Consider the following 27,450-nt stretch of genomic DNA (forward strand, 5'->3'; position numbering starts at 1 on the left):
GGACAAGCTCAAAGCTCTGCCAAGAAATCAGACTAAATTAGAAATGCATGATGTGGGAGTGTCTTGTGCAAATTGCCAAAGAGGCGCTTTTTTGTGACTTGAATTGAGCTTTCTCGGCTACCGTACACTTCTGCATCAGCGTGCAGCTAGCTCTTCAGGTTGTTACCATTTGCGCTTTCGAGTGAGTAATGTCAACTTTTTCCAAGCTCTCGATTTGCTGTATGTATGTAAATGCGTACATGTAAACAATGACATAAAAGGAAAGTATTTGTTAGTCGTTAGGTGAGTGGAAACTCGCTAGCTCTCGTGAAACAAGAGATGGAGCGTTAGCTAGCACACCCACAAGTAGCACTCACTCGGCTGTCAATCAATCAGCGTTTGACTTGGACGTTGTTTTTCCATGTCCAAACTTGAAGACTGGAGGCTCCACGTCGGCTGCTGGTCGTCTATCTGCATATCTCGAAAGGTAGGTACCTCCCCATTTTGTTTGCCTCCTAATCTTAAATGTAGAAGGTCGTGTCGTATATGACTTCAAATATTCCAAAATGTTATCAAAGGACATTTGAATTGGTCATTTCCCAAATGAATAATGTCCTGATGATTATATGGGCCACAGTGAAAAGAAACAAAATGATTGCTCGACAATGATTAAAGTTACATGTCAATGTAAGAAGTATAGTTTTGAAAAATGCATTTGAACTTAAAAAGTATATTTTTGATCATAGTGAAAAGTGAAAGTGTACCACTTTGTTCTTCAAAAATTATGACTTGAGTCTAAAAAAATATATCAATCTAAAAAAAAAAATTGTGTTCGTTAGTTGGTAGTGTTATTTGCTTGAGTTGCACATGTCATCTTGTCATGGCACACCAGGGAGAAGGTGAGCACATGCAAGCAGTTGACATCTCTCACAAAACCCAAGTGCCACGTACTGCACAATATCATCATCACACTCGTCTGGATGTGTTTTTTTCCATGACATTGATGCAAACCAAGTTAGTCAGAAACATATATTTAACTCACTTGCTTTGCGTCAGTGTCATGGAAAAACTTGTCCAAAAGTGAGTGGTGGTGGTGGTGGTACTGTGCAGTACCTGGCTGGCACTTAGGTTTTGTCCCAATAAGAAATGTTTGCAGTTTGCATGTGCTCACCTTCCTCCTAGTGCCTGCCATGAGAAGTAAGTGAGCTCATCAAGCACTTCATCTGCTTCCATGCAGGCAGTGCCTTTTCAAACTGCTTTTCTATTCAATAAATTGTTCAAGTGGAATGTGAGTCTTTGTGATTTATGAGCAAATTTGCTCATGTGAAGTCTTTCATGCTTGCTGGTCACTGCATTGGCAAAGTACTGTTTGAAATTCTTGAGTTGGCTACTTCCAAAACCTAAGTGTCCACTACTATGGACACAAGTTGTCAGCCTTGAGGTGAGTGTCACTGCAACAGATCCAAGTGTTTGACTGCTTCTCTCTGTCTCCACATGAGTCAAAGTGATGCAATTGTACAATTGAAGTCACTTTGAGTCATGAGGAGACAGAGAGAAGCAGTCAGACACTTGGCTCTGTTCAGTTTCTGAAGGCAAACACTCAACTCAAAGCTGAAAAAAACCTTCCAAAACCTAAGTGCCACTTTGCCCGCCTCCTTCCTCTTCCCAAATTCAGCCTGGCCAATCACGTCTCGTCACAAGATTTGCATAACCACGCCCACTTTCTGACAGCCAATCAGAATGCAGCATTTGCACATCTGACCAATCAGATTGCTCAATTTTAATAAGCCACTCATGATCTAGCCAATCGCAAAGCACCTAATTTGCATATTCACGCCCACATTTTGACCAACCACAGCCTTGCATTCTCATTGCTCCACCCATTAGAGCTCTCAGCCAATCATGAAGCAGTATTCCAGTCATAGGCCCACCCCTTTTCTCAAAATCTTCACCAGAAAAAAAACCGAAAAAAGAAAAAAAAAAAATTCCAGAAATTTTTTAGGTAGGGAAAATTTTTTTCAAATAAAATCTAGTTGGGAAGAATTATTTTTCATTTCGATTTAAAGTTTAAATTGTGATGTTAGAAAATGAAGAGTTGAAAGTTTGTGTTATTTGTAATAAAGCTTTATTTCTTTTGCAGAGTTAACAATCACAACAAAGTAACAAGTTGGATGGCAGTCTGCTAGTTGCCGAGTGGTGAAGTGGTCGGGCCAGAGGGACGAATGGTGAAGCGTCTGCCAGTGGGACGAGTGTTACTCCATGCTTGGACCTGAGACCAAAAGATTGGCAAGTAAAAAGCTAAGTCAACATCTTGTGCAGAAAATGTTTTGGCATGAAACATACCAGTGCGCAAGTTGAGTATTGCAAGCTGCATGACCAGGAAGCTGATTTTGTTCCTTGGTGCATGACCCAGGAAGTTGATTTTCTTCCTTGCCGCCAGTCAGAAAATAGGGGAAAACATTATTGGAATAAAGATTGTGCAATGACTATTTAAGTGCCTCACTTCTCAGGTTGCTTTAGTAACAAGGAAACTGAAGTGCTGCTGGTCCTCTGCGAGCAGGTACTAGATTGTGCTCCACACTGGACAGAAAAAAAAAGGTTTCAAATTGAAACATGTTTGCTAAAATGTCATTATGTTGCTTCTCTTACCAGCAGCGATCCAGGTGAACAAACTCTGAGGCTGAAGACAAACTGTGGCAGGCTTTTCACTTTCTGGACCAGGATTTGCCACCTCTGCCTGGAAAGAAAAAGGAACATTGACACAACAACTCTATTTCAGTTGACTGCTTTTATTTTTAACTGTAGACTGGAAGCAGCCGGTCGCTGGTGCACAGGCAGAGTTCCTGAAATGTTGTCAAGCTTCTCCAGGGTAGACACCTGCACACAACATAAACGAGGAAGGGAGCCATCAAGCTGCCATTTAGTACATATGAGCGTCAACTCAAATGGAGGCAGCCTTGAGGAACCTTCCTCGGCATGGTTTAGTAAGGCTTTTTCCTTTGGCCAGCAGGTGGCAGATTTTCCAACTGCATCCTTACTGGAAAGTGATCTGCAGGAAGAGGGAGGCATAAAAAAAAGCAGGTAAGTGCTTTTAAACAATGCCAAGTTTGTAGTAAGTTGTCACCTGTCAGCACGTCGGACAAGTTGATAATGCCATAGGTTTAAAACCTTGTAGATCCGTGCGGCAGAAACTAGGTCCTTTTGGCACCACCTGGTGGACAAAAGGAGGAAGGACAAGCTGAAATGTTTGACACGTGTCAAACGTTTGGACGCGTGCGCGTTTCACCAGTGAGGAATTGAGTGCAGCGCCGGTCGGACGTCTCTCCAACCAAAGCTTGCTGGTCTGAAAGACACGGTAACGTTACAACCATTCTGCTTTTACATAACAAATTGATTGGACTTGGCAACGTGTTGAGCAAAAGTAGACCTACCTGCAAGTGTCTCATGAAGCCATGCGAGGACTACAAGGCGGCCATCTTGGACCCTGCAGACAAAAAGAACAAATGTTTGCTTTAGTCAATTTGATAAGAAGCCTTGCTAATAAAAATCTTTTTGCCATTTTGCAGTCAATCTGCTCCCTCTGTTCCCGATGCAGGCCTGTGGACAGAAATGAGAAGGCAATTAGAAGCAGTCGATTGACTTTAAAACTCACAGAAATGACGGGGTCGTTTTGTAGATTGGCACCTGCAGACAGAAAGCAGAAAATTAACACGAATGCATTGTGGTGGCTTTACGCAAACGCTGCTTTGTTTACTTACCTTCGGTCAAACGGCGCTGTCGTCCAGACGTTGCTAAATGTTTGTGCAAAAAAAAAAAAAATGGTGTTAGTGCTCTTTCCACATGGTGCGTGCTTGCGTATTCAAAATGTAGATGTACTTACCCACCATTAAATGCTTCAATTGTTTAGTTGCACGCCAAATAATTGCGTTTAGGTGCTCGTTGAAGTTAACTGCTAACTTTTTAGCTCGCATGCTTGCAAGATGGAAGCACGCTCGCCCAAAGTGCAAGTTGACGCTGAAAGAAAGCAAAAGCAGTAAGTTTTAAAAGATTAACAAATATTTAACACCCACCTTGTCACCTTTAAACGCTGTTGTGCAGCCGGCGCAGCAGGTGGATCAGACCAGCGTGGCGCTTGTATTATCCAACATTATGGAGCTATCTTCAGGAAAAGTTCAGAATAATCTTCAATTGCAAACATTTGACAATGATTTGCAAGTTCTCGAATGGCCGAATGGTTTAAGCTTCTGCCTTGAGTTTGGGAGAGGCGAGTTCGAATCTTATGTATCGCTCTATTTCATTTGCAAAAGCTGCAAAGACGAGTCTCGAACCCGAGTCTGCTGGACACCAACCCAAGTGTTTAACCATTGTGCCATTCTGGCGGCAGAGTCTTGGAGTTCTGTCATGTATTCATATTATATGTTTCAAATATTAGAAATTGACTAAATCACGACTACATTCTTGAACACTCAATGGTGAAGTGGATAATGAGTTCGAGTCTCAGACTATTCAACCTTTAGCTCAAAGTCTGCTTTGTGTGGGGCTCGAACTATGGTCTCCCGAACACCGGGTAAAGTTAAAAACCACTCTGCCATTTTACCAGCGAATCTCGGCATTTTTTTTTAGGTAGTGTACTTTAAAATGTAAACTTGCTCGTGCTAAATTACCAAATCTTGTCAGAACATTCAATGGTGTAGTGCTCAAAGGTTTTACCTTATGCGCGGGAGAACTCGAGTCTCACACTATTCAAACTTAAGCTAAAAGTCTGCTTCATGTAGGGCTCGAACATCGGGTAAAGTTATAAACCATTCTGCCATTTTGCCAGGAAAATTTGGCTTATTTATTAGGTAGTGTATTGTACATAGAGGACGTCTGGTGAAAAGGAAAAATGGACATGTTCATTTTACATTGGGTTACATAGGAGTGAATGGGGGCACTGCCATCTCGCGGTATCTTGGCGTCATTACATGAACCGCTTCATAAAGCATGAACCGCAGTCTTACACTATGCAAACTTTAGCTCAAAGTCTGCTTCGTGTAGGGCTCGAACCATGCTCTCCCGATCACCGGGGAAAGTTATAAACCATTTTGCCGGGAAAATTCGGCTTTTTTATTAGGTAGTGTATAGTACCTAAAGGACGTCTGGTCATGAAAAGGAAAAAAAAAAAAGACCTTGTGAGTGGTAGCAACGCTGAAACAATGATGACAATCACGTTGGATGACAATCACGTTGGATGACATGCAGTTTGTACGCTTTCCTTCTGCTTTTGAGCTTCTGTGGTGCAACAATCTCTGGGCCAACGTTGGGTCAGTAAAGTCACAATCCCGTGGACGGTGTCACAAAGGGTTGCAGTCCAACCATGCATTCTTCTTCAAAAGTGGACAGAAGAAAAGAGGAAGAGGATGCTCCCCCACTCCTCATGACTTGCTTGCCTCACGCACTCTAATGAGGGATGAGATGCGTCTCGTTAAGTAGCGTCACATGTCAATGTGCTCACCAGCACCAGATTTAATTCTTGCCCACAAGCAAACAAACAGCCCAAATCGCAACAGGACGAGCAGGAGAGAGGGACAACATCACGTCTGAAATCAAGCAGAAGGACTACTTTACTTTTTTCTTTTTTGGGAGATGGGAGTCTTGACATATATTTTATTGCTGGCATGCATCTATTTTGTCTCTCAAGCGGATGGACGCAAAAGTAAGATATTTTTTTAGTGGTTATTGTGTTTAAATTTGCGTATTTAATACTCATTATGATATGTACGGAAAATAACACTTGAAATATTTGCAATTTGACAGTGATGATGTTCTCCATCTTTTCCTTGAGACTATTCCAGAGTCTCATGAGTTTCATTAGCTGAGATTCCGCTGAAGTTATTTTTTTGTCTGAACAAGTATGAACGGTTTCTTTTTCCAGCATATGCTGACGTGTTCCCCCACAAGCACATCCCCCCAGGGAAGTCTCCTTTTCCCATTCCAAGCATCCCCGGCTGGAATCCCGACAGCGCCCCGTGGGACGACTACCTCTACCCGCCCGTGAAACCCAAACCCAAAGAGCTCATGAGAAGACGAGGTGAGTTCATTTTGTTTTGCGCCCTCTTGTGGATGAGCATGTTATTGTTCTGCTGGCATGTTCGAGTAGATTGATTCTGATCAAGTGTTGAACTGACGTCACAGGAGGTAAACCCACAGTGCGTCTCACCAGCGACAGCCCCGCGCTCAACGGTTCCGTCATCACATTCACGGCTAAGTTGGAGTATCCCCCGTGCCAGAAGGAGGACGACAACGGGGAGCTGGTGTGGGACGAGCACTGCGACGACGGTACGGAGCTGGAGGCCTCAGGTGCTGCTCAAAAGGCACCTTCGTAACACACTTTCAGAAGATGGCTTCACAACACTTTGCTTTATTGCAGCCAATGGACAAGTACGCTCGGGCTACGTCTTCAACTGGACGTCCTGGCTTGACGATTACGGCTTTGGCAAATGCCCGGACGCGAGCAAATGCAACGTGTTCCCTGACGGGAAGCCCTTCCCTCAGAGTAACGACTGGAGGCGCAAAAACTACGTTTACGTCTGGCACGCCATGGGTGAGACGCCTCCACATAAGTCATCGTATTCCTTTCTTAATCATAGTGGGTATAAAAAGTCTTCACACCCTTGATTAATTTTTTTTTTTTTTCTTGATTCAGGGCAATATTTTGAGTCATGTGACGGCCACTCTTCCAGTCTGTCCCTCAACACCTCCAGCATCCCTTTCGGAGCAGAGGTCATGGAGGTCATGGTGTATCGTAAACGCGAGCGCAGGAAGTACAGTCCCTTGAGTAGTGACAACATTGTTTTCTATGTCACAGGTAGAATACATTTTTTCATTTAGATGAGATTTTAAAGAGAACGAGAAACTTTCTAATCAAGAATGCTCTCTGTGCTCGTCTGTGTGAAGATTTGATTCCAGTGGCAGTGGACATCTCCCAGAAGTCTGCTGTCAACCAGTCATCCGATAACGTGTTCTTCCGAGGGGAGGATGTAGTCTTCCGAGTGCATCTCCACGACCCCAGCGGTTACTTAAAGACGGCGGCGGCCGTCGACTATATGTGGGACTTTAGGGACGGCAACCAGGTGGTGACCCATCGCGACGTGACCACGCACGCCTACAGCACGGTAGGCAACATGAGCGTCAAGTTGGTGGTGGAGGCGGCGTTTCCGACAGAGTGTCCGCCTGCTCCCGCCACGTCCACGCCGACAACATCCACACCACCCCCAACTGGTAACAATGCTATAAAGTCGATTTTTTTTTTTTTGTCTTTAGAATAATAAAAAATTGTTGCTAATGATTGTGCTTGGTGGTCATGTTTTTGTTCCACTTTTAGAGCACCCCACGTCTCCAGCACCCATAATGACGACCCCCCAAGGTGAGCATTGAAAAGCTAATTTGCATGCCTGCAAGTCCCGCAACTTCATGTAAACATCTCACTTCTTTCAACCATCTCAGCGATACCCAGCTCATCTCCTGTCACCATGACAACGGGCTTACCCACCACAGAAACCCTCCCGTTCATCGGTTCCAGCGTGACCCCAGAGTCGACCCCCTTTGCTTCGCTTCGCGCCAAACGTGTGCTCGAGGACAAGGAGTGTTTCCGCTATGTGCACGGAATCTTTGTGGGTAACATCAGTATCATCGGTAAGTGTCAGACTGCTCGGATGATAGGGGGTCTGGGCCAGGAGTTTGCAGTTTTATCGGTTTATAAATAATATCATTACAATATACTAGAATACATACAATATAAAATATTCATAAAGATATTCATAATCATGATTATAATATTATATTTATAGACAGAGCAATTCAAAACATCTATTGACCATCACTACATGGTTATGTACAAATTGATGATAAATGGATGTTTTGAATTGCTCTGTCGCCCTCTTGTGGTAACGGTCTGAAGTACATGCTTAACCATTAAAAATAAATACAAATAATTGAGAAATAAAAAAAGAATAAGGTCAAATACAAACTATAAGTATAAATATTGAAATATACAACTATCAATATAAAATATTTATAAATATATTCATAAGTCTGCATTTTTACCTATTCTTTTCTGATTTATTTGTATTTATTTCTAATGGTTTTAGCATGTGCTCCAGACCTTTACCACAAGAGGGCGACAGAGCAATTCAAAACATCCATTTATCATCAATTTGTACATAACCATGTGGAGTGATGGTCAATAGATGTTTTGAATTGCTCTGCCTATAAATATAATGAATATATTTACAAATATTTATGTTAAAAAAAAGATACACATAGATATGAATATTATTATAAATATAAATATGAATGAAGATAAATATGCAAATAAACATAAAATACACAAAAACGCTCAAATTAACCTATATATAGGGGCCAGGAGTTTGCAAAGGACCCCTCCCCCCGACACTGATTCCGAACCTAGAGAATCTCTGACATCGCAATTGGCATTTTTTTTCTTCCACAGAGCCCAAGCGTCCACTCGAGAGCAAGGCCGACAGTCGCATTGTTGACGTGTTGGCAGCCAGAGTCACCAAGACTGACATCAGTTTCCTGGTAAAATGCCTCGGCAGGTATGTATGTTACCTTATCTCTCTCTAGCGGTAAAAGAATCACTACCCAAGTAGAATTCAAGTCTTACCTCATCTTCAGCGTCCCCACTTCAGCCTGCACCATCGTTTCGGACCCTACGTGCACTTGGGTGGACAGCATCGTGTGCAATGACGTTCCTCCTTCCGCAAAGTGTGAGGTGAACCTTCAGAGAACATTTCCGCAGCCGGGGACCTACTGCGTCAACATTACGCTGGAGGACTCTCGTAGCTTGACCTTGACCAGCACCACCGTCACCATCAACAAGTTGCAAGGGACTCCTGGTGAGTGATAAAGTGTTAGAGATATGCAAAAGGTTAATTTCCCCTTCCGTAGATTCCAAGAACCCTCATACTACGGAGGTGGTCCTCACTACAAGTGCTGTATTGGTCGCCTTCTTTGCATTGATTGCATGTGTAGTTTACAGGTAAGTGAAATAGAAATATATATAAATTTAAAATCAATTTCAAAAGGACAAAAAAATGCTTGAGTAGCCGACCTGTGATGACGTGGAACGCATTCGGCTTCTCTTTCCAGACGCTACAAGGTGTACCGACCCATCCGTAGGTCAGTGTTGGAGGATGGCGACAGACGCGCTGGGGTTGCAGGACGCGTGATGCACTTGAAGGCCACGCTGTTTCCCTCAAACGAGGAGCGCCATCACCTGCTGACCGAGAGACATCCCCTCTAGGTGGCCTTCTGTCATAGCAGTTCATGGTAAATCCATTGCATATCAAAGACGCCATTAAACGTTAAAGATGACATTAACAATCATAAAGCTTTTGGCTAATGTCAGAGAGGACATTACTGTACGTCATCATTATGCAATATGGTGTTTCAAGAGATTCTGACATTAAGTGTAAAGCAGTCAAGTTTGAACTAATAATTCGACATTAACAAGAATGTGATGACTAATAAAAGCTGCCAACTAACAAATCTCCAGAGAAATGTGCTTGCATTTAATTACCCTTCTAAATCCAGGATCATTCAAACACATGCATCCATCCCATCCATCCTGCGGAAGCCACTTATTCTTGCAATTGGGGCATTCGATATGCAAAGGGATCATTTGATTTTAAGATGATCTCCAATACAAAGAAGACATCTAGCCAATAGAAAAGACGTTAGGCAACCAAAATGATGATTTTTTTTGTCCTTTATTCAGAGGCATTTGACAAGTGGAACTGTGTGAGGGGGAGGTGATGGGGCACAAGCATGTTTGCAGATGGGGGGAGGTGGGAAAAGGGATTTTCATGCTGTAGTTAGAGCTCTTTCCCAAATAAAAAGAGGGAGGGGGGGGGCCCCGATCCCTGAAATCAGTCCCATAAGAGAATGTTACACAGCCAAGAAATGCTAACAGAAGAAAATGGCTACCAAGAAAAAAAAATAAAATAAAAAAATCAGCAATTGAGTAGCATTTGTGAAAGACAAAGGAAACAAGACAGCACTTGTATCTATTTTGTAGACTTACAATTTAAGAAAACAAAGGCAGGCCCTTTAAAAAGCAAAACTGCATTTCCTCATCAACTATTGAAAGCTCAATCAAAACAGGTGATTTGACCTTTCCTTTTTTCACAAAAGAAAAAAAAAAAACCCAAGCAAAAAGTTCAAATACAAGGAAGCCACACCACCAAAAAGAGAAAGCAGAAAGACATGGTGATGGTCGGAGGAGTTCAATTAAGCCAAAAAAAAAAAAAAAAAAAAAAAAAAAAAGAGTACATATAAATACTGAAAATATTTTTTTTTGATCACTTTCGATAAATTTTCTCAATTCTAAAGAGTACATGATTTTTTTTTTAGTTTGTTTTCATTCATATGTGAGGGAGGGAGAGGGATTAAATTCTAACAAATAGAATGCCTCTACTTCAAATACTTGTCTAAAGAGGTAGATCAAAACAAACTGCGGAGAGAAAAAAGGGGGTGTGGAGGTTTTGGGGGTCTTTTTAAGTATCACTTGTGCCACTCAGTTAAGCGAGATGTTAGGTATGGCGCGCCCGTGTGGAAACAAAAAAAGTCTTGTGGAAGAGGAGGGGAGGGGGTTGGGTGGGCTGAGGTATACGTGCGCGCTGGCGCTCAGTGGGGGGCAGGGAGGGGCGGGGAGCGCGCTTAAATGGCACAACAGCCGCCCCCACCCCGCCCCCTTTAGCTGAGGTAGACGGCGTTCTACTGTGGAAGCATGGATACACTCAACTTCTACCACAATCAACATTATTTACATTCGGCATGAAGACACAAAAGAAAATCGATTTTTTTTTCTTCTTCCTTTTAACCGAGTCGGGTTTTTGTACTTAGTTATCCCTCCAAAAGTCAGTCTGTGTCACGGAAAACAAAAAAAACACTTGCGGGTCACACAACGTTCAAATCATGTTTTAGCAACTCCCAAAAAAACAAAAAAAAACAACGCATCCATCAGTGCGACTCCCCCTACCCTCACCATGCAGTGATCGACGTTAACATAGGCTTGATTTGCTAAGCTGGTCGGGTTGGGGTGCGTTTGGAGTCCACCCTGGTCTATCTAAACCCCCGCCCGCCCAGGGACCACGGAACGGAATTCACGGACAAATTAAAAGTACCATTCCCGATAAAGTCAATCAATGGCAAAACTAAACGGCATTGCTGTAATGGTGTACTGTACGGTTGGCATTGATTGGCATGGTGTTTTTGTAATGTTCTTCAAAAAAAAAAAAAAGATGGTTGGACCCTCAGGGGGGAAAAAACTGAGGCCATTCTCTCTGGATACTGGTTGGTGTCAGCCGCCAGCTGAGGCGTGCCAACTCCGGCTCTGGGGCTGCTATGTACAAATAGACGTTATGTACAGGGTCATCTTTAGTCACTCACACACATGTACAATGCCACCATAAAGCACTAGAGTTAAAGGCAAGGGTCAGTTGGCAGCCGACCAAAATTTTAATTTTTTTTTTCTTAAAAAAATAAAAATGTTCAAAGACTATCAGCTTTATAAAGTATACAAAATACCACAAAAGCAAAATAAAAAAAAAAAAAAAAAGAAAGGAACATTTTTTTTTCTTATATAGTTATATATAATCATTTGTTTTCTTTTTTTTCTCTTCTGAGGTACTAGATCCTGAGGTAGTTAAGTAAAATGCATATTAAATTGGTTTAACTGGGCAGCAGCATTTCAGCACCATTCCCCAAAGTGTCAGTCACGGCGCTGCCCACACCTCTAAATATATATATAGATATATATAGATATATTGGATGTATATATTTATATATATTCATCTATTTATTTAGCACTATCTATAAAATGCATCCGAATTTATAAAATGCCACTTTTATTCGCCGGGCAGGACACCCAGTTTATAATCCACCCCTTCAGGGGTCCTGGCCTCAAACAATCTTTCCCTTAAACGCGGCCCTACCAATTTGAGCCAACTCTCCCCCCAAAATAAACCTCTGGCGGTCCCACTAGGACCGTGAGAGCAATGCCTTTTTTTTTTTTGTCTTCCTTTCAACTCATGAGAAAGCTTCATTAACCAATTAAACACTGAAAAGTATCAACCAAATCTGAAGTCAACCAAAACATCTTTGTCGGGTTTGAGGTACCACACCGAAGAGGTGATAGGAGGGGGATCCTCGTTTCTTCGTGTTGCAAAAAATAAAAAAATAAATGGGGGAGGAGGGGGGGAGGAAAAAACAAAAAACAAAGATAGACACACCCTTGAGGGAGAAGAGCGGTCGAGGGGTGCGTACACGCGAGGGCAAGGTGACGTCGATGGGAGCCCTCCGATACATTCCTACAGTGATGCAGAGAGGTGAGGTTGGTGGAGGTTTAGCGAAGACGAGTAGGAGGAGGAAGAAGTGTGTGTGTGAGGGGGGTGTCTCTAAGCCACACTTGAACGTTCAAGTGAGGCGTGGAGGGGCTGGATGTTTTGGTAGGCTTCGAAAATAACCTTTGACCCCTGAGATGAGCGTTGGTAGTAACACCTCGTCGTCCAACCCCTGGACTCCGTCGCACCTGTCCAGCCAACTCTGGCAGCTTCAGTCACCGTTTCCCTCCGGGGCACGCCGGCACCTTATTTCCTGCGGGGCAGCGGCGGCTGAGCGCCGGGCGCCGGCTTGGGCTGCTGCTGTCTTCTCACCTGAGCCAAGATCTCCTGAATCTTCCTTTGGGCCAGCTGGAGGACAAAAAGTCCACATTTAGCGAATTGGTTCGGTCAGAAGGTGCTATTCTGAGATTTGGATTTCTTGTGGCCATTGTGGTGGAGGGGAGGGGGGAAAAAAAAAATGGAGCCACATAAGGGCAAAATAATTCCTCGCCCAGGTTTGGTGCAAAGATGAGAAACCGGCCCTCCCTGTCAATTTCCTGCCGAGACTTGACGCTATAATCGGTGACATTTTGGGGCCACGGCAACATAGGAGAAGGTGCAGGAATGAGAGTGACCCTCAGCCAGTTTTGATCACACACAACATCACAATGTGAAGGAGCCGGCGTACATCCAGGCAAATGAAAAAGCATTTGTTGACGCGAACGGCCTTTTATTAAATCCAACTTACCTGACACGCAAAGAAGTGTCCGCTGATTTTGACGATGACCTGGTCGTTCTCGTCGGGAGTCTGGTCCCGGGGGACCACCACCTCGGCGCAAGTCAGGTTCTGTAACTCGTTTACCTGCGAGCACGGGAACGAGCGTTTCACTTCAAGGGCAGGGGCAAAATGACGGACGGCGGCGGCTCTTTACCGTTTTTCCGCCTTTTCCGATGACTCGTCCGGCGGCGAAGGAAGGGACCTTGATGTGGGCCTCCAGCTTCACCTCTTCCTTCGGTCCAAAGAAATTCTCCTCCTTCAGCTTGCCAAAGATGCGACACTGAGCCTGCAACACGGCAATCGAGCCAGGCAATAAGTTTTAAAGAGACCTCCGCTGATGCGACCGTGTGGGCGGGCGGCCGTACGACACCTTAAACTGAGCCTCCGGCGGTCCCACGATAATGACCATCCTCTGTTTGGGATCCATGCCTTCGGCGGGGGCGATCTGAAAGCCAGCAGAGATTCAGCGATCGGCGGTGCGACCGCGCGTTTTGGAAGGAAAAGCCGGGATTCCTCACTTTGATGGAGGCTCCGGCAAAATGCGACAGCTGCTTGATGTGTTGACCCTGTTTTCCAATGATGGCTCCCACGGCAAGCGCGGGGATGAACAGGTGGACCGTTTCAGATTCTGGGTGTCCCTGGTGAAGGGGGGAACATATTGTTGTTAATTGAGCTCGGATGCGCAAAGCGCCACTCAAGCTCATCTGGTGTTACTCTTAGTACAGACCAACATAGTCCAGTGTGCTCTAGGCACTTAATTCAACTTTAAAGCCAGCTCAGCCTTAAGGAAAGCACAAGATAAGTAGTCAAGTTAGCTCCTAATTGGACTCAATATTTCCAGCAGAAATATTTCATATCTCAAAGCCGTCATGAGAAAACTTACACAAAGTCACAGAAGAATAAAGCCTGCAAAATAACGTAATAAGATTACGTTGTTGTTGTTGGTTTTTAGGGCTTCATTTGAATTGTAGAAAACAGTGAAAAAGCTCACAGAGGCACTTTTGCACACGCTAGCGGACGCCGTCATGCAAAGTGGCGTGGCGGCACGTCACCTGCTCCCGCTCAAAGTGCTCAAGTCAATCACACTCAAACATGATTGATTTTGGATCCAGACCAATACGCCAATCAATATGTCAGCTCGGGGGACTGCCTCGGTGTCCTTATCTCGGAAACGTGACGCGGCGGCTAGCGGCTGACTTGTTAGATGCAAACCACCCTTGTCGAGTCACCTCGCAAACGAGCAGCCACAAGCCGTGCAAAGCTCTTTGGGACAGGTGACTTACGGCGAGGGGCTGGCTGCTCGCCGACATCATAGGAGCCCAAAACGGACCCTCGCCCCCATAAGGACTCCACTACAGGAAGAGAGAAACATCAAACGGGCTTGCTCCGGACTAACAAATGAACATCTCCGCGGAGGGCCCAAACGCGCCAGAACGAGTCCCGCTTCAGCGCGGGCTAACGTATAGCATTTGCTAGCTCCGTCACTTACTCCAAACGCCGAGCCGCCGGCTCCGGGAGGAGGGACGTGGGACATGGATGGACCCATGCCAGGGGTGCCGCTGGGGAACAATCCCAGAGCGTTCAAGTTTAAGCCCGGAATCAGGTTGGACTGGAGCTGCGGAGAAACCACACTTTCAGTTGACACTATCGAAAGAGTCTTAACCACAAAACCACTTTGCTGCAATTGAACTCTTTTTTTTTTTTCCTTCTTCCCTCTCCTCCCAACTCAAATATGAGCTCACGTTCATGGCGGCCATGTCGCTCTCGTACGACTCTCTGATCTTCTTCATCACTTCCTCCTCTGCTCTGGCGCACGCCTCGATGGTGCCCTTCACGGTGATGGTCCGCTCCGGGTTGTACAGGGTCAGGTCCTGCAGACTGCGCAGATCCGGCGAGGTGAGATCTCGTATCGACCTCGAGAGCATTTGACAATTCCAAAGGGCTTACGGCGAGATTGTGATTTTGGTCCCCGTATCCTGCTCGATTTTCTTCAGGTTTCGTCCCTCCTTCCCGATTAATCTTCCCACAAAAGTGTTGTGCACTAGAACCTTCAGTGGGATCTCCTCAGTACTGCAAGACAAACACCATCAAATCACCGGCACGTGAAAGGTGAGCCCACTCCGACGGACAAAGTGCAAACTCACAACTTTGTGTCGAGTGCTTCCTTCTGCATGATCTCCATCAGGGTTCTGCAGGCGTTGGAGCAACCTTCAGCTGTGGAGTGAATGGTGATGGGCTTCTCTGCCGCCCCCGCGTTTTCTTTCCTGTGAATGTCGATCCTGGAAGCAAAAGCGACACCAGTTAGCGGCGTCGAGTTGGTAGCGGCCTCATTTCTCCCTTCCCGCCACTCACTTTGAGTGCGTCTGTTTGGTGACGTTCCGGATGGTGGCGCCTTCCTTGCCGATGATGGCCCCGACGAACTGCGTGGGGACCAGCATGCGCAGCGGGATGTCCGACTGCACTTTGGGCCGGGCGCCGAGACTCGGCGAGCCCGACCGCGGCGGCCCGCGAGCGTTGAAGCCTCTCCGACCTCCCGTGGGAGGACCCTCCGGTGCGGCCGTCTCGTCTGGGATGTAAGACACCTTCAAAGCGCAGTTCTCCATCATGGAGCCGTTGAGCTTCTCAATGGCCCTGGGGGGGACAGAGATGGGGTGAAGAATTAAGAGCGGAGGGAGTCCAGAGCAAACTCAATGAGATTAAACAGTAGGACGCCGCTTGGATTGGATCCCCTTTTAACACGGGAGAGAGAGAGAGAACGCAAGCAGGAACGTCCAGCCGGAGCACGTGCTTTGTTTACGATACACCAACGCAATTTGGTAGTCGGTCTTTGAAGATAAGCGTGTTTTATCACACACACTCCGACCTGAACGAACCACATGTTGGAGTGGGGAGAAATCGCACACGTGCCGATAAATTATGTACAAAATAAACAGCGATAACGAATGAATGGATAATGCTTTGGAAAGTCAAATTAAGACAAATGTCTTTGTGGTAATATGTTGTGACGTGAAGAAAAGTTTGAAAATTTTTTTTGGGTGGAAGGCAGAACCATTTTGTGTAGCGACCTTATGTGGAAAGTCGAATCCAGTGTTTAGTTTCGTTTTTCTCTCCAATAGATGCGAAAGGCTAAGCTCCGACCACATTCAAACGGAGGCCATTTGTTTTGCCAACCTTGATTCATACAAAGCTTGCTCGGATGCTCATACAAAACGGAATGAATTCACATGAACAATTACAAATAACGTTACCGTGAACTCGTCTCCGAGCAAGTGTGATTTATGTACACTAGGGGGCACTAAATGGCAAATTTAACCCCATTTTGCTTCAATCACGGACATTGGCCTTCTTGCCATTGCAAGCTATGTCAGGTTGACTTGATTAAGTGTACTGCAAAAATAATGATCATTATTTCTAGTTGAGAATGAAGAGGAGTGAGAAGAGGACCGTGTGTGTGTGTGTGTGTGTGTGTGTGTGTGTGTGTGTGTGTGTGTACTCACTGCCTGGCCTGGTCCTTGGCTGCGTATCGAACATTGACAACTGCAGTCTCGGTGTCAGTGTTGACTGTGAAGGAGCAGACAGCGGAGACATTATTGACCATTTAGTACCCTGGCATGAAAGTCAATTTCTATTCCTTTTTCCCTAAGCATCAAAAGCGTGCGTGCGTGCGTCCCAGCGCTCACCTTGTTCACAGCATTCTACAGCACCATACTGGGCCAGCACCCCATCCAAGACCTGGGGAAAGAAAAACCAGAATTACGACTCTTGGCTTGGACTGGGACTTTTTCTTGTCTATCCATGGGAACAATTCTCCAATGCATCTTCACGACATGACTGGAACTGGTCTCGTAATCTACAATTAGAGCTACGTAGTACCTCTTGGGCGGCATCATTGGGGGAGGGACAAAAAATTAAAAAAAAAGGCAGACATTTTGGACAATGCTTTTCATTTATTTCATTAGATTGTGTAATTTTACGGCCGGGGGTGAATGATGAATGGGCTGCTTTGGTTGAATTGAAAAAACAAGCTAAATTAAGACGCTTGAATCATACGCATTGTATAGCAACTGGAAGAGGGGCTTCTTTGAAAATCTCCAATATGGATACGATGCATCAAGTTGGCCACCTGGAGACCACAGGATTGGAATTCATCGATTTGGTCAACTGCGGTCGAAAGGGGGAGCGAAGGATCTAAGCGGCGCCGAGACCTTTGACCATGCTCCGTTGAACGTCAGGCCACACCCCCCAAAGAGCTCAACCCTACTTTCTAGCCAACAAGACTTGGCCCCCCACGCAATTCCACGCACGCACACACACACACACACAACCCTGAGGCAACCCACCAACCAAGAAGCCTCCCGCCTCTCCGCTATGTCAACTCCAAGTCATTGGCTGCACCTCCAACAAAATGCGGCGTCTGATGCCGGCTGCTGGCTGGCTGGGAGGCCTGTCCTTCCGCGGGGGCCGGCCAATGAGAATCCAGGCCATTCAGGAAAAGGGTGGGGTGCATTCCAGCAGGAAGAAGGGGCTGGGGGAGGGGTGCGGGCCCATGCTACACATTCTGTGAATCAGAGCACATGGACGGGAAGGAAATGGTCCAGGGCCACCCACCCGTACACCTACGGCTTGTGAACACGCCACTATTCGCACCGGCGTGCTCACGTCGAGGTGCTGTACGCGCCGCCACCATCTACCTTATAAGATACATACAGGGCCTTGGCATCAAAAGATCCCAGATTAGCCTATATTTTTTTTTCCAATACCCTCCCCCCCTCCCAAGGGAGAGGGAGACCTCTTCGTCACCTTTGGAGAAGGCAACCAGCTCCCTGGGCTACATGCTAGTAACACGTGTGGAGCTAGTTTCAGGGACATGCGAGGAGACGAAACCAGCTCATGCTTTCCCCCCAAAAAAATCAATCAATGGCTATTTGATGGCAAGCTGAAAGTGAAAAATTATCACATCATGGTTACCATAAGAACAAGCGTGTCATTGAGGAAATTCGGAATGATTCTTTCCCAAATGGAAGAATACGACAAGCACACACTGGCACAACCGAAGCTCCATATGTAAAGGAAAAAAAATGGGAGTAAGACGACAGATAGTGAGCCATATCCACGAGTTGAGGAAAAAAATTAAAACAAGGCAACTATATTGATGTGGACTTCAAAGCGAAGCCAGCATGGAAGATAGTGGAATTTAAATATGTGGCTCCGCTTGCGCACAAGTTGCTCAACTATTTACCACTTTAAAAAAAAAAAAAAAAAAAAGTGCAACAGCAGCACCCCTATCTGCTAAGATTGCACATTTTAAAAAGGCCTTCCTAGAGGACATTTAATGTTTAGATTCTAACTGTGAAACTTTCAAATCCTCTTGTAGTGGCTAAAGGACACAACGTGCCAAAACATTTGGACTCTTTCATTTTGCATGCCAGTAACCATGAAAGGATTTAAGTATTTTCTATACGGCTCTGTGGTATCTAGACAACTTATTTTTCTTTTTTCCTCGATTATAATTATTTTTATTTTTGTGTGTGCCTTTCTCTCCCACTCAGACACACAAACACACACACACACACACACACACACACACACACACACACACACCTTTAGCTTGGTCACTAGCATAATCATTTGTGCTGAAAGACACCAAGGATTAGTTAAAGATGCAGACACACACACATTTAATACAGCGTCAAAAAAATGTCAGCCAATTCATTTGGAGAAGCAAATGACAAGATGCATTCCTGCACATTTCTTCTCAAATCCAACCAACATGTTGCCCCTCCAAATTTGTTGTGCATTTAAAAAATAAATAAATAAATAAATAAAAAATCTGTGGCTCTAAATTTGAGCGTAACAATGTCAAATCATTTGTTCCGACCACACTTGGCCCATGACACGGTGAGCTCGCTTGGCCTGAGCTGAGGTGCAGCCATGTGCAAAGCAATGAAGCATGTGCTACGTCGACCCCCCCACCCCACCCCAAATGGAGGGCAGATGACTCCAAAAGGCATCGAGAAGAGAAAGAGGCCCGTGTTGTAGCCAACCCTGGAAACAAACAACTGTTAGCACTCACCTCCCACCGCATGTCAGGCGGGATGTTCCTGATCTGCAGCTTACAGCTCCTGAGGAGAGAAGAAGGGAAGATGATCATGTTGAAGGATCACGAAACGGTGATACAACTTGACACAAGTTCTCAGAGGTTTTTTTTTTTTTTAAATTCAATAAAAAAAAATTTTTTTTTAAAAAAAAGGTCAGCATTTATTCTAGCCTCGTGAGCATCGGCTTATGTGATGTTTTCAAGGTGAAAAAAATCTCAAGCTTGATCCATTGAGAAGTTTCTGCTGCAGAAACTGGGGCTATGATGGCCAATTATTTCCAATATGACATCAGCAGGTGCAGAGAGCCTCCTACTAAGGATGGAAAGATTGAATTCAATTGGATGATTTTAATTGAACAGGAGGGACCTTTTTGGGTCACAACCACAGGCGAGGAGCAAAGGAAGTGGATATAAGGGACTTAAAAAAAATACATTGTGAATCAGAAGTGGCATCATATAGAATGACTCACTTTTTCACCCAACTGTTGTGTCAGAGGGGAAAAAAAAAAAAAAAAAAAAGAAGGGGGGTGGGCAACTCGAATGGGGAAGAATGAAATTCGTCCACTTGTAGATGAGCGGAACTAACATTGCTGACTAGTTCGAAAGTCACGTTAGTCATTAGAAGCATTCGGCGGCCCAATTAAGACTCTAGCGACGAGATGTTTGAGGCTTTGGAGTGTTTGCCTGCAAGAGGACGCTTTATAGAAATGGGAGGCCACTCCAAAGTCCGCCTCCTGTTGACAAACCCGAAGGGCCGTAATGTACATGAGGTCGACTCGTGCTCTCATAACAATGTGGCACATCAGAAACCAGCTTGAGCACCAAAAAAATAAAAAGCAGCAGCACATTTTAAATCACAAATCCTACATCACAAACATCTACGAGATGTTAAAAGGACATCTGAAGTTGCTTGTGCACTTCTAAAACCCAAACTAAATGTACCGTAACGATCCGAGCAGTGTATATTACTCATCTTCACACTTGAATCGAAAATGCTTAAATAGCAAAGAAAATTCAGATAACCTACAAGAGGAATTCCAGCCCTTTCCGGCCAACTGTGTGCCATTCCTGGCTGATCCGTCCCACCACCAGCGCCCCCCCCCCCCTTCTCTCCCACCCCACCTCCGCCTCCAACCCACACATTCTGTATGCTCTGCATTGCGGTGGGAACGCCATGTGAAATGTGCAAATGCACCAGGGCCGACCCACCTATAGCTCCACAGACACAAGAAGTCAGCCAGGGTTAGGAGGGTGGGCCGGGCTGGGGTGGAGTAGAGTAGAGTGAAGAGGAGTGCACCGGACGGAGTGGGGGTTGGGTCCGCTATACATTCCCCGGTCCCCATGCAGCCTTTGATTTGGGGATGGGTGATTGGGGTGTGGTGGAGGGTGGACTAGTCCTGTTTCAGGCAAGGGTAACAAGGGCCCACTCTACTCGGTGGGGGTGGGGCCCCGTTACCATGGACACGGACAAGTCCACTGACAGGAACATGTAGAGCTGGGCTAAAAGTGGGAGGAGGAGGAGGTGCTGGGGGGTTGAGTAGCGACTGGGGCTGGTTTGTCATGTGATGGCCGAGACCAAGCTGGGCCGGGCCGGACCGGGCCGGGCCGGGCCTACTTATCTACTTTTCCAATAAACCAGCTTTGTTAACCTATGGGCCCGAATGCTTCAAAGGATGGAAAAAGGGGATGTGGTCCAAACATTTGATAAAAAAAAAATATCCACCTCAATTGGTCTCCTATTCAACAATCTGGAGGTCGATTCAGGTATGCACTGGTTCTGACCGAGTGAGTTTCACATTGGTCAGGTTCTGCTGGCCCTCTTACCTTACTGGCCGTGACAACGCCTCGAGAGGAAAAAAAAAAAAAAAAAAAGACACATTCAAGAGCTTGAGTTTTGGGATGACTTGCTCTGCAAGCTCCCTCAGAACATTCCAAAGAGTTGAATATTTTCATCCAGACACTACAAGGTGACTCAACTGAAAGGACTGTTGCACATTTGGGGCTTTGCGGCCACCGCCCCCAAACCTCATTGACAAAATACGGCGAAAGTCAAATACAAAGGCTATGTTGACGCGAGTCTATGGGTAGCGTGTAGGAGTTGTGACACAAGGGGCCACATTCATAATTCAGCCTTCTTTTTTTGTTTTGCAGGTGGGGCCCCATGATGACCTTGTGACCCAAACAAAGGAGCATCTTTTAGCATGTTCTATTTTCTTTTGGAAATGCTCATGCACAAGGACTCAATTGTGATGAGTGCTCAAGTAAAGCCAAGCGTATTTGCTTTGAGCGAGTTTAACAGCAGTATCGCACACACGTGCGCACACATACACACGCTTGCTTCGTATAGCCACGCCATTTTTTTTTTCTCTTCTGTACATGTGACTCAGCGGGGATTTTTGGTTGTGCCTGCTTCATTTCCCCCCCCCTTCTCCACAAGACACAAACGTGACCCTGGGAGTTAACTCATACCGTATACAATAATCACAAAAGAACCGCAAATGACTCACAGTTGCGGAAGAAATATATCTATATTTTTTTTATGTTAAAATTAACAATTAAGAGTGAAAGGCTACAGTTAAATTTCCTGTTTGTAAAAACGTATACATCTTTTTTTTAATACAAAAAAATACTTTTGATTGATCAGCTTATTTTCTTTGAAATGTTTTTTTTTCCTTTTTAGCCAAACTGTTTTCCCACAATTTACATGCATGTAACAGAGTAAAAATATCTCAGTATTTTTTTTATTTATTCATGTTTTTTACTAAATTATTTTCAATTTAACACACAAGACTTAAAGGTTCAACTCTGCTACATTTACTCTCAATAAAACAAGTTGTGTATTCCCCCCCCCCTAACTGAAGTTTGGTTTAGCTGAAGACCTAATTTCTCATATTTATTATAATAACTATTAGTTCTAATTGGTTTCATGAGCTCTGCATTCTTTTTGGATTATTTTTCAAAAGTATGAATAGAATCCCAGCCCATGTTCTACGTTAAGCCCAAAATGGACACACTGTACATGCATCTTTCTTGACTGTTTATAGCACTTCCCTTTTTCCTGAGGAGTCCAAAGGTTAAAGACGTGGTGATTGGCCAAGCCCCCTCCTCCCATCCCTCCCCCAGCTGATATTTGCAGAATGCAAAGAATGGCCCAGCATGTGTGTGTGTGTGTGTGTGTGTGTGTGTGTGTGTGTGTGTGTGTGTGTGTGTGTGTGTGTGTGTGTGTGTGTGTGTGTGTGTGTGTGTGTGTGTGCGCGTGTGCGCGCGCGCGCATGCGTTCGAGTGTAGCCCATGTTGCCTTTACTATCCATTTGTGTTTATGAAAACTAGTTTAATGAAACATTGTGACATTTTTTTTTTGCAGTGTGGGCTGAAACTAAACAGCTAAATAAGCAAGCACACACACACACAGGTTCGTGTGAAAAACTTATGAATTAAATACACCTATCTAAATAGTTCAAAACAAATTTCAGCCTAACATTAAAAAAAAATCCTTAGGACATTCTGGTATAAAATCTACTCATTGGAAAATGACTATTAGTCTTGGGTAATTGACATGTCTCAAAAGATATCATTTCAGACTCTTTTAATCCTTGGCAGCCAATTCAAACAGACACATTGTATACAATACGAGTAGCCATGACGATAAATCAATTCACATGTTAGCCCAGACAATCAATTTACAAAATAGAATTATTATTTTTTTTTTAAATTGTCAAGGCTGTGGGTGTGCCATCTTCCCAAAATATGCACACAAGGAGCCAACTGACATTTGAAAGCAAATAGCCTAAACGTCGTGAAATTGCCAATACAATGGCAGAGGTGGCGACGAGTCTGCTGCAGTTGTGCAACGAGGTTTTGCGTGACTTTAGGGGGCCCCCAAGGCTTCTCATTCTGCTTTTAGCGTACGTCTCATGCAAGACGAAAAAAAAAAAAAAAAAAAAGAGGGGCGGAAGCCAGCATGCAGTGACAGAGCAGATCCTTCAAATGGACGACTCCATGAGGCCTGGACATACGAACGTCTGCTGCTGCTGTCTCCCTGAACAGCATTTTCTCGTGCAGCCTTCACAATTGAGGGAAGCTTTTTGTATACCCAGCTCGTGTATGCACAGGTTATATTTTCAAAACAACAAAAAATGTGACGGTTGAGCCTAAAAGGCAAGCACCCCACAGTCACAACAGGGAGGGGGGGGAGTAGCTACAACAAACCATACGCCCCTTTTCATTGACCCCCGCAACATTTAGGGGGAGGGGGCGACTTTAAACATACGTAAAAAATAATAAGCACAAGCTTTCAGCAAGAGAACCACGTTATAGGTTGTAACGTACCTTTGACGTTTTGGCACAGAGTGTTCCACATCGAGAAGTTTCCCATGGAGTTCAACTTTACCTACCAAAAAAAAAAAAACAAAACATGTAAAAACAATCATGCATTGATCGTTGCTTGTGTAGTGTGAGACATTTCTTGATTCGTTATTTAATTCAATCCAAATAAATCCACAGACGTGCATTGGACGTATATTAGCAAACAGACACAAATGGCTTTGCAAAGACGAGTTGCAACGACAAAAGCGTTTCATTCAATTGGGGAAAATACCTTCTTTGTGCCTAGGAGCAACTACAAGATTTAATATTTAAAAACGAGTGCATCCAAAAGCAAAAAAAAAAAAAAGCAAGCCTCATAGTTGGCCTACATTTGAGCAAGACAATTAAACCACCTGGTGTGTCAGCATGAGCAAAATGGCTCCACAACACAACGAGAGACTTGTGGGCCACAGGAGTAGGCTTATGGGACTTTTTGAGAAGACGCTGGCTTTTACTACTATTTCAGATCGTTCGAAAAGCTGCAACACACACGCGCACACGACGACGACCTCTAACCCGAACCCGAGCAAAAGGCCCGCTGCAAGGTTCGACTCCCCAGCAGAACCCAGTCGAAATTATTTTCAATGAATCAATAATAGTTTTCTTTTTAGGGGAAAACACTATCAAATGCATGTATGACTAGAATAATACATTCCAATCTCATACAATGATCACATGCATTTCTCACACACACACACAGACGCGTGCGCGCACACACACACACACACAAAACCTACTTTCAAGCAGTTGCAAACGTCTCACCTGAAAGAACATCGATTGCCTTCATTGCAGTCTTCTCATCGGGGCAGTCCACGAAGGCATAGCCGCTTTTGACCAGAAAGGGACCACTGTGGGGAATGTTCCACGTCTCAAAGATAGTTTCGAAGTCCTCCTCGCTGGCCTCGGCGCTCACGTTGCCAATATATAGCTTATTCATGTTCAAAATCAACAACAAAAACAAACAAAAAAAAAGAAGCACCAAACAGCTCCGACGGCGGATGTGTGGCGTTTGGAGAAGCCCCAAAACAAAAGAAGACAAAAAAAAAAGGAAAAAGAAATACCCTCTCGTGCACTACGGAGTGGACAGATAGATTTAAACTGGCAGCCTCGTTGTGGCTTCGCGCTCCCTCGCCCCTCTCTCTGCCTCTTTCAGCGCGCAATAAATAAACGCTTAATTATTAATCTTGCACGCTCTTCCAAACGACGATGAGCCGGGTAGGGAAGGGAAAAAGGAGGAGAAACTACTTTGTGTCTTCCTCCGAAGAGACGGACAATGTCACACACACACGCGCAAAGGCAGGCACCCGCCTCTGGGTCGACTACACTAAGAAGAAGAAGCGACGAAGAAGAAGAAGGGGAGGAAAAAAATCCGCTTCTATTCGTTTTTTTTTTTTTTTGAATGAGCCACGTGTTCAAACTACAAATCAGCCGACACGTGAGGAAACCCAATTGCTCAATTAAGTGTTTGGGATTGGGGAAAATTGCTCGGGAATCTGGGGTGGGGACAGCTGAGGGGGAGTGGATGTTTTTTTGTTTTTTTTTTAAGGAGGGGAAGAAGAAAGGATTGGTGCAAAAAGGAAAAGAACCTGAGCAGCGTTAGAAAAAAAAGGAGGTTCCGTTAGAGGCTGCTGTGTCTTTACTAGAATCACATCCGTGTGCCTTTCTCTGCATTAAAAAAAAAAAAAAGGAAACTTCGTTTTCATTGGTCGTCGGAGCTATAGTAAAACGCGCGCGCGCACGCGCACGGAGACGCAGCTTAAGTAGAGTGATCGCGCACTAGGACGAAAGGGGGGTGGGGCCATTCATAAATGATGTTGCATTACTATATGGCTAAAAGAAGACAAATACGTGACATGGGATGGGGGAAAAAGGAAAATAGCGTGACCCGTGCTCCTCAGCTGGGCCCTAGCGCAACGTGGGAATGACACGTATTCCTATTCAAATGAGGGGCGTCCATCTTCCCTCATCCGCCTCCCCTCCCTCAATACTCAAGCAAAGTCAAACAACTCGCCGAGTGGACCATAACCACCCCGTGGCTATATTTAGTTGCTGTATTCATTCGCTTTCAATGCTTCCACGGTTCTATTTTACTACTCGTTGGAGCCGGCCGGCCATGTGGTTCAAGCCTTGGCTGCCATGTTGCCTGCAAGGAGGAGGAGCTTTCAAACATGGCGTCCTAACGTATGGTCCAATTGAAACACAAGGGAGTGCATTTTGAAAATGTACACATCTGTTACGTATAGTCAAAGGTCATGAGAGACAGCCCACATTATTAGGTACACCTGGATAATTGAATGCAGTGTTTCGGATTGAGCCACGACTCATGTTTTTCATGAGGGAAATCTCCTAGCACAATCATCAAGCAAAAATAACACAAAAATATTGAAATAATCATCACGATGAGTGGTGGAAGTGGATGGCCATCTAATTGTTATGCCTGTTACTATACATAGCTTGCAAAGCTAGATGGACAGAGATAGAGTATTTGGAGGAAAATAAAAATGCTAATGTAGTTCACCAAAATGAAAATTTTCACTATTGCGTATAGTAGTAGTCTGTATGTTTGACGGCACAAAACTCCAAAACGTAATGGCCAAGTACTGTATTGCCATTCTCTCAACTGAAATTATTTTAGCAAAGAATTTTGCACATAAAAACCTTTCCCAGAGTTCTATTTGTGATCAATGTGGTTTTGTTTACTGCCTTATAATGTGTTACAGGATGTTTTCTTTATCCATAGCAATGCATTTTAAACAAGTATAAGTAATAAATCTGAGTTATCAAATACTGTGTTATTTGAGAGATGGGAAATCTTTTCCAACAGCAGCAACATGGAAAAAGAGGTGAAAGTAGATGGTTTTTTTTTGTTTTTTTTGGTTCAGTTGCTTTTAAAGTGGATTTTTGGAAGAGTTTTTGGGCCTTTGAATGAGTGACTATCAGTGCGGGGCCATGTCTGCCTCAGAGGGTTTCCTCTCGTACATCACATGCTGCAGTCTGATTGGCCGGGAGGGCTGACCAATCGGAGGGCAGCACGGCCGCTCCTACTACTGCCGCCGGCGCGCTCATTTGATTGGCTGACAAAGAGCGACTATTCTATATGAACCAGCCCGCCAACGATGCGTTTACGTCCACGTCGAGACTGTTGGACTTTGGCTCACACGACAGGGATGTAACGAAATATGAGCCAGAAAGCCAACATGAGGCATTCCCCCCCCCTCAGCTCTTTTATCCAGCTTTTGCTCAACTTGAGCTTTTGCTTTGAATTGGTTTACTTGCTCAAACAGTATGGAACTATAGGTTGCTTAAAAACGAATGCGCCTTCTTTTTAGACGTTCATACATTTAATCTGTTGATATGCGAGACATTGGTGACATCTCGAAAAGTTTTTTTCAAACACTTTTTGCTCAATGATTGAAGTAATACATTTACTATAAATAACCGTGTTATTTGTCACTTTCAATTGATGCGGTTATGTTTGTAAAAATTGTGACAATAAATCAGGCGCAAAGTGAAGGAAAAAAAAAAAACGGGGAAAGATGAGTGATGTGAGCGCTGCATATAGATTTTTTTTCTGGGCAACTGCAGCCATGCTGTAGTGAGCTCTTCTGGGCCGCGCACGTCGACTTGGATGAGCTCATGCATGGTTGCAGTCTTGTTGTGTGCGAGGCTGCGCGCGGCCATGTGCGCGACGGGTGAATGTATCGCTGAGGAATGTACAGAACGCCTCCCCCACACTTCCAGAGCCCCCCACCCACCTTCTATGGACTCCTTCCATAGGGGGGGGGGGCGAAGTAACATAAAGTTGGAGAGTCCATGACTTACTATGTTGGAGGACGGGCTTCAGATTT

General features: G+C 44.7%; 2 protein-coding genes and 3 long non-coding RNA genes across 7 annotated transcripts; 2 read left to right on the plus strand and 3 right to left on the minus strand.

The window, feature by feature from the left end:
* Positions 1 to 74: 74 nt before the first annotated feature.
* Positions 75 to 3,537, plus strand: LOC147040823 (uncharacterized). Of its 3 annotated transcripts, XR_015062953.1 has the most exons (5): positions 75 to 181; positions 417 to 466; positions 2,120 to 2,539; positions 2,632 to 3,060; positions 3,155 to 3,537. It is a non-coding gene; the product is annotated as an uncharacterized LOC147040823 (long non-coding RNA). The 3 variants fall into 3 exon arrangements; XR_015062952.1 differs by lacking the exon at positions 75 to 181 and having other exon boundaries at positions 188 to 466; XR_015062954.1 differs by lacking the exon at positions 75 to 181 and having other exon boundaries at positions 188 to 466; positions 2,635 to 3,060.
* On the minus strand, positions 2,104 to 3,464 carry LOC147040824 (uncharacterized). The gene is made up of 6 exons (XR_015062955.1): positions 3,411 to 3,464; positions 3,266 to 3,322; positions 3,104 to 3,190; positions 2,629 to 3,028; positions 2,323 to 2,559; positions 2,104 to 2,248 (listed from the first exon to the last, which is right to left on the minus strand). It is a non-coding gene; the product is annotated as an uncharacterized LOC147040824 (long non-coding RNA).
* A 1,744-nt stretch (positions 3,538 to 5,281) lies between the features above and the next one.
* LOC147040825 (uncharacterized) lies at positions 5,282 to 9,280 on the minus strand. Its single transcript, XR_015062961.1, has 3 exons — positions 9,092 to 9,280; positions 8,645 to 8,873; positions 5,282 to 5,418 (listed from the first exon to the last, which is right to left on the minus strand). It is a non-coding gene; the product is annotated as an uncharacterized LOC147040825 (long non-coding RNA).
* Positions 5,514 to 9,452, plus strand: gpnmb (glycoprotein (transmembrane) nmb). Its single transcript, XM_085901042.1, has 12 exons — positions 5,514 to 5,674; positions 5,894 to 6,049; positions 6,154 to 6,297; positions 6,389 to 6,562; positions 6,665 to 6,826; positions 6,916 to 7,239; positions 7,343 to 7,384; positions 7,465 to 7,653; positions 8,471 to 8,576; positions 8,656 to 8,876; positions 8,929 to 9,019; positions 9,130 to 9,452. The coding sequence occupies exons 1-12, from the start codon at positions 5,605 to 5,607 to the stop codon at positions 9,281 to 9,283; spliced, it is 1,833 nt and encodes a 610-aa protein (XP_085757168.1). The 5' UTR covers positions 5,514 to 5,604; the 3' UTR covers positions 9,284 to 9,452.
* A 298-nt stretch (positions 9,453 to 9,750) lies between these two features.
* Positions 9,751 to 25,242, minus strand: igf2bp3 (insulin-like growth factor 2 mRNA binding protein 3). The gene is made up of 15 exons (XM_085901139.1): positions 24,365 to 25,242; positions 23,567 to 23,627; positions 19,214 to 19,262; positions 16,821 to 16,872; positions 16,638 to 16,701; positions 15,493 to 15,771; positions 15,285 to 15,419; positions 15,088 to 15,210; positions 14,883 to 15,018; positions 14,630 to 14,755; positions 13,659 to 13,778; positions 13,511 to 13,585; positions 13,295 to 13,426; positions 13,111 to 13,224; positions 9,751 to 12,731 (listed from the first exon to the last, which is right to left on the minus strand). Exons 1-15 carry the CDS (start codon positions 24,537 to 24,539, stop codon positions 12,630 to 12,632), a joined length of 1,743 nt encoding a protein of 580 aa, XP_085757265.1. The 5' UTR covers positions 24,540 to 25,242; the 3' UTR covers positions 9,751 to 12,629.
* Between the last annotated feature and the right edge of the window lie 2,208 nt (positions 25,243 to 27,450).

The sequence above is a fragment of the Syngnathus leptorhynchus genome, chromosome 20 (assembly GCF_054491065.1).
Source record: "Syngnathus leptorhynchus isolate UIUO chromosome 20, UIUO_Slep, whole genome shotgun sequence".
Classification (NCBI taxonomy): domain Eukaryota; kingdom Metazoa; phylum Chordata; class Actinopteri; order Syngnathiformes; family Syngnathidae; genus Syngnathus; species Syngnathus leptorhynchus.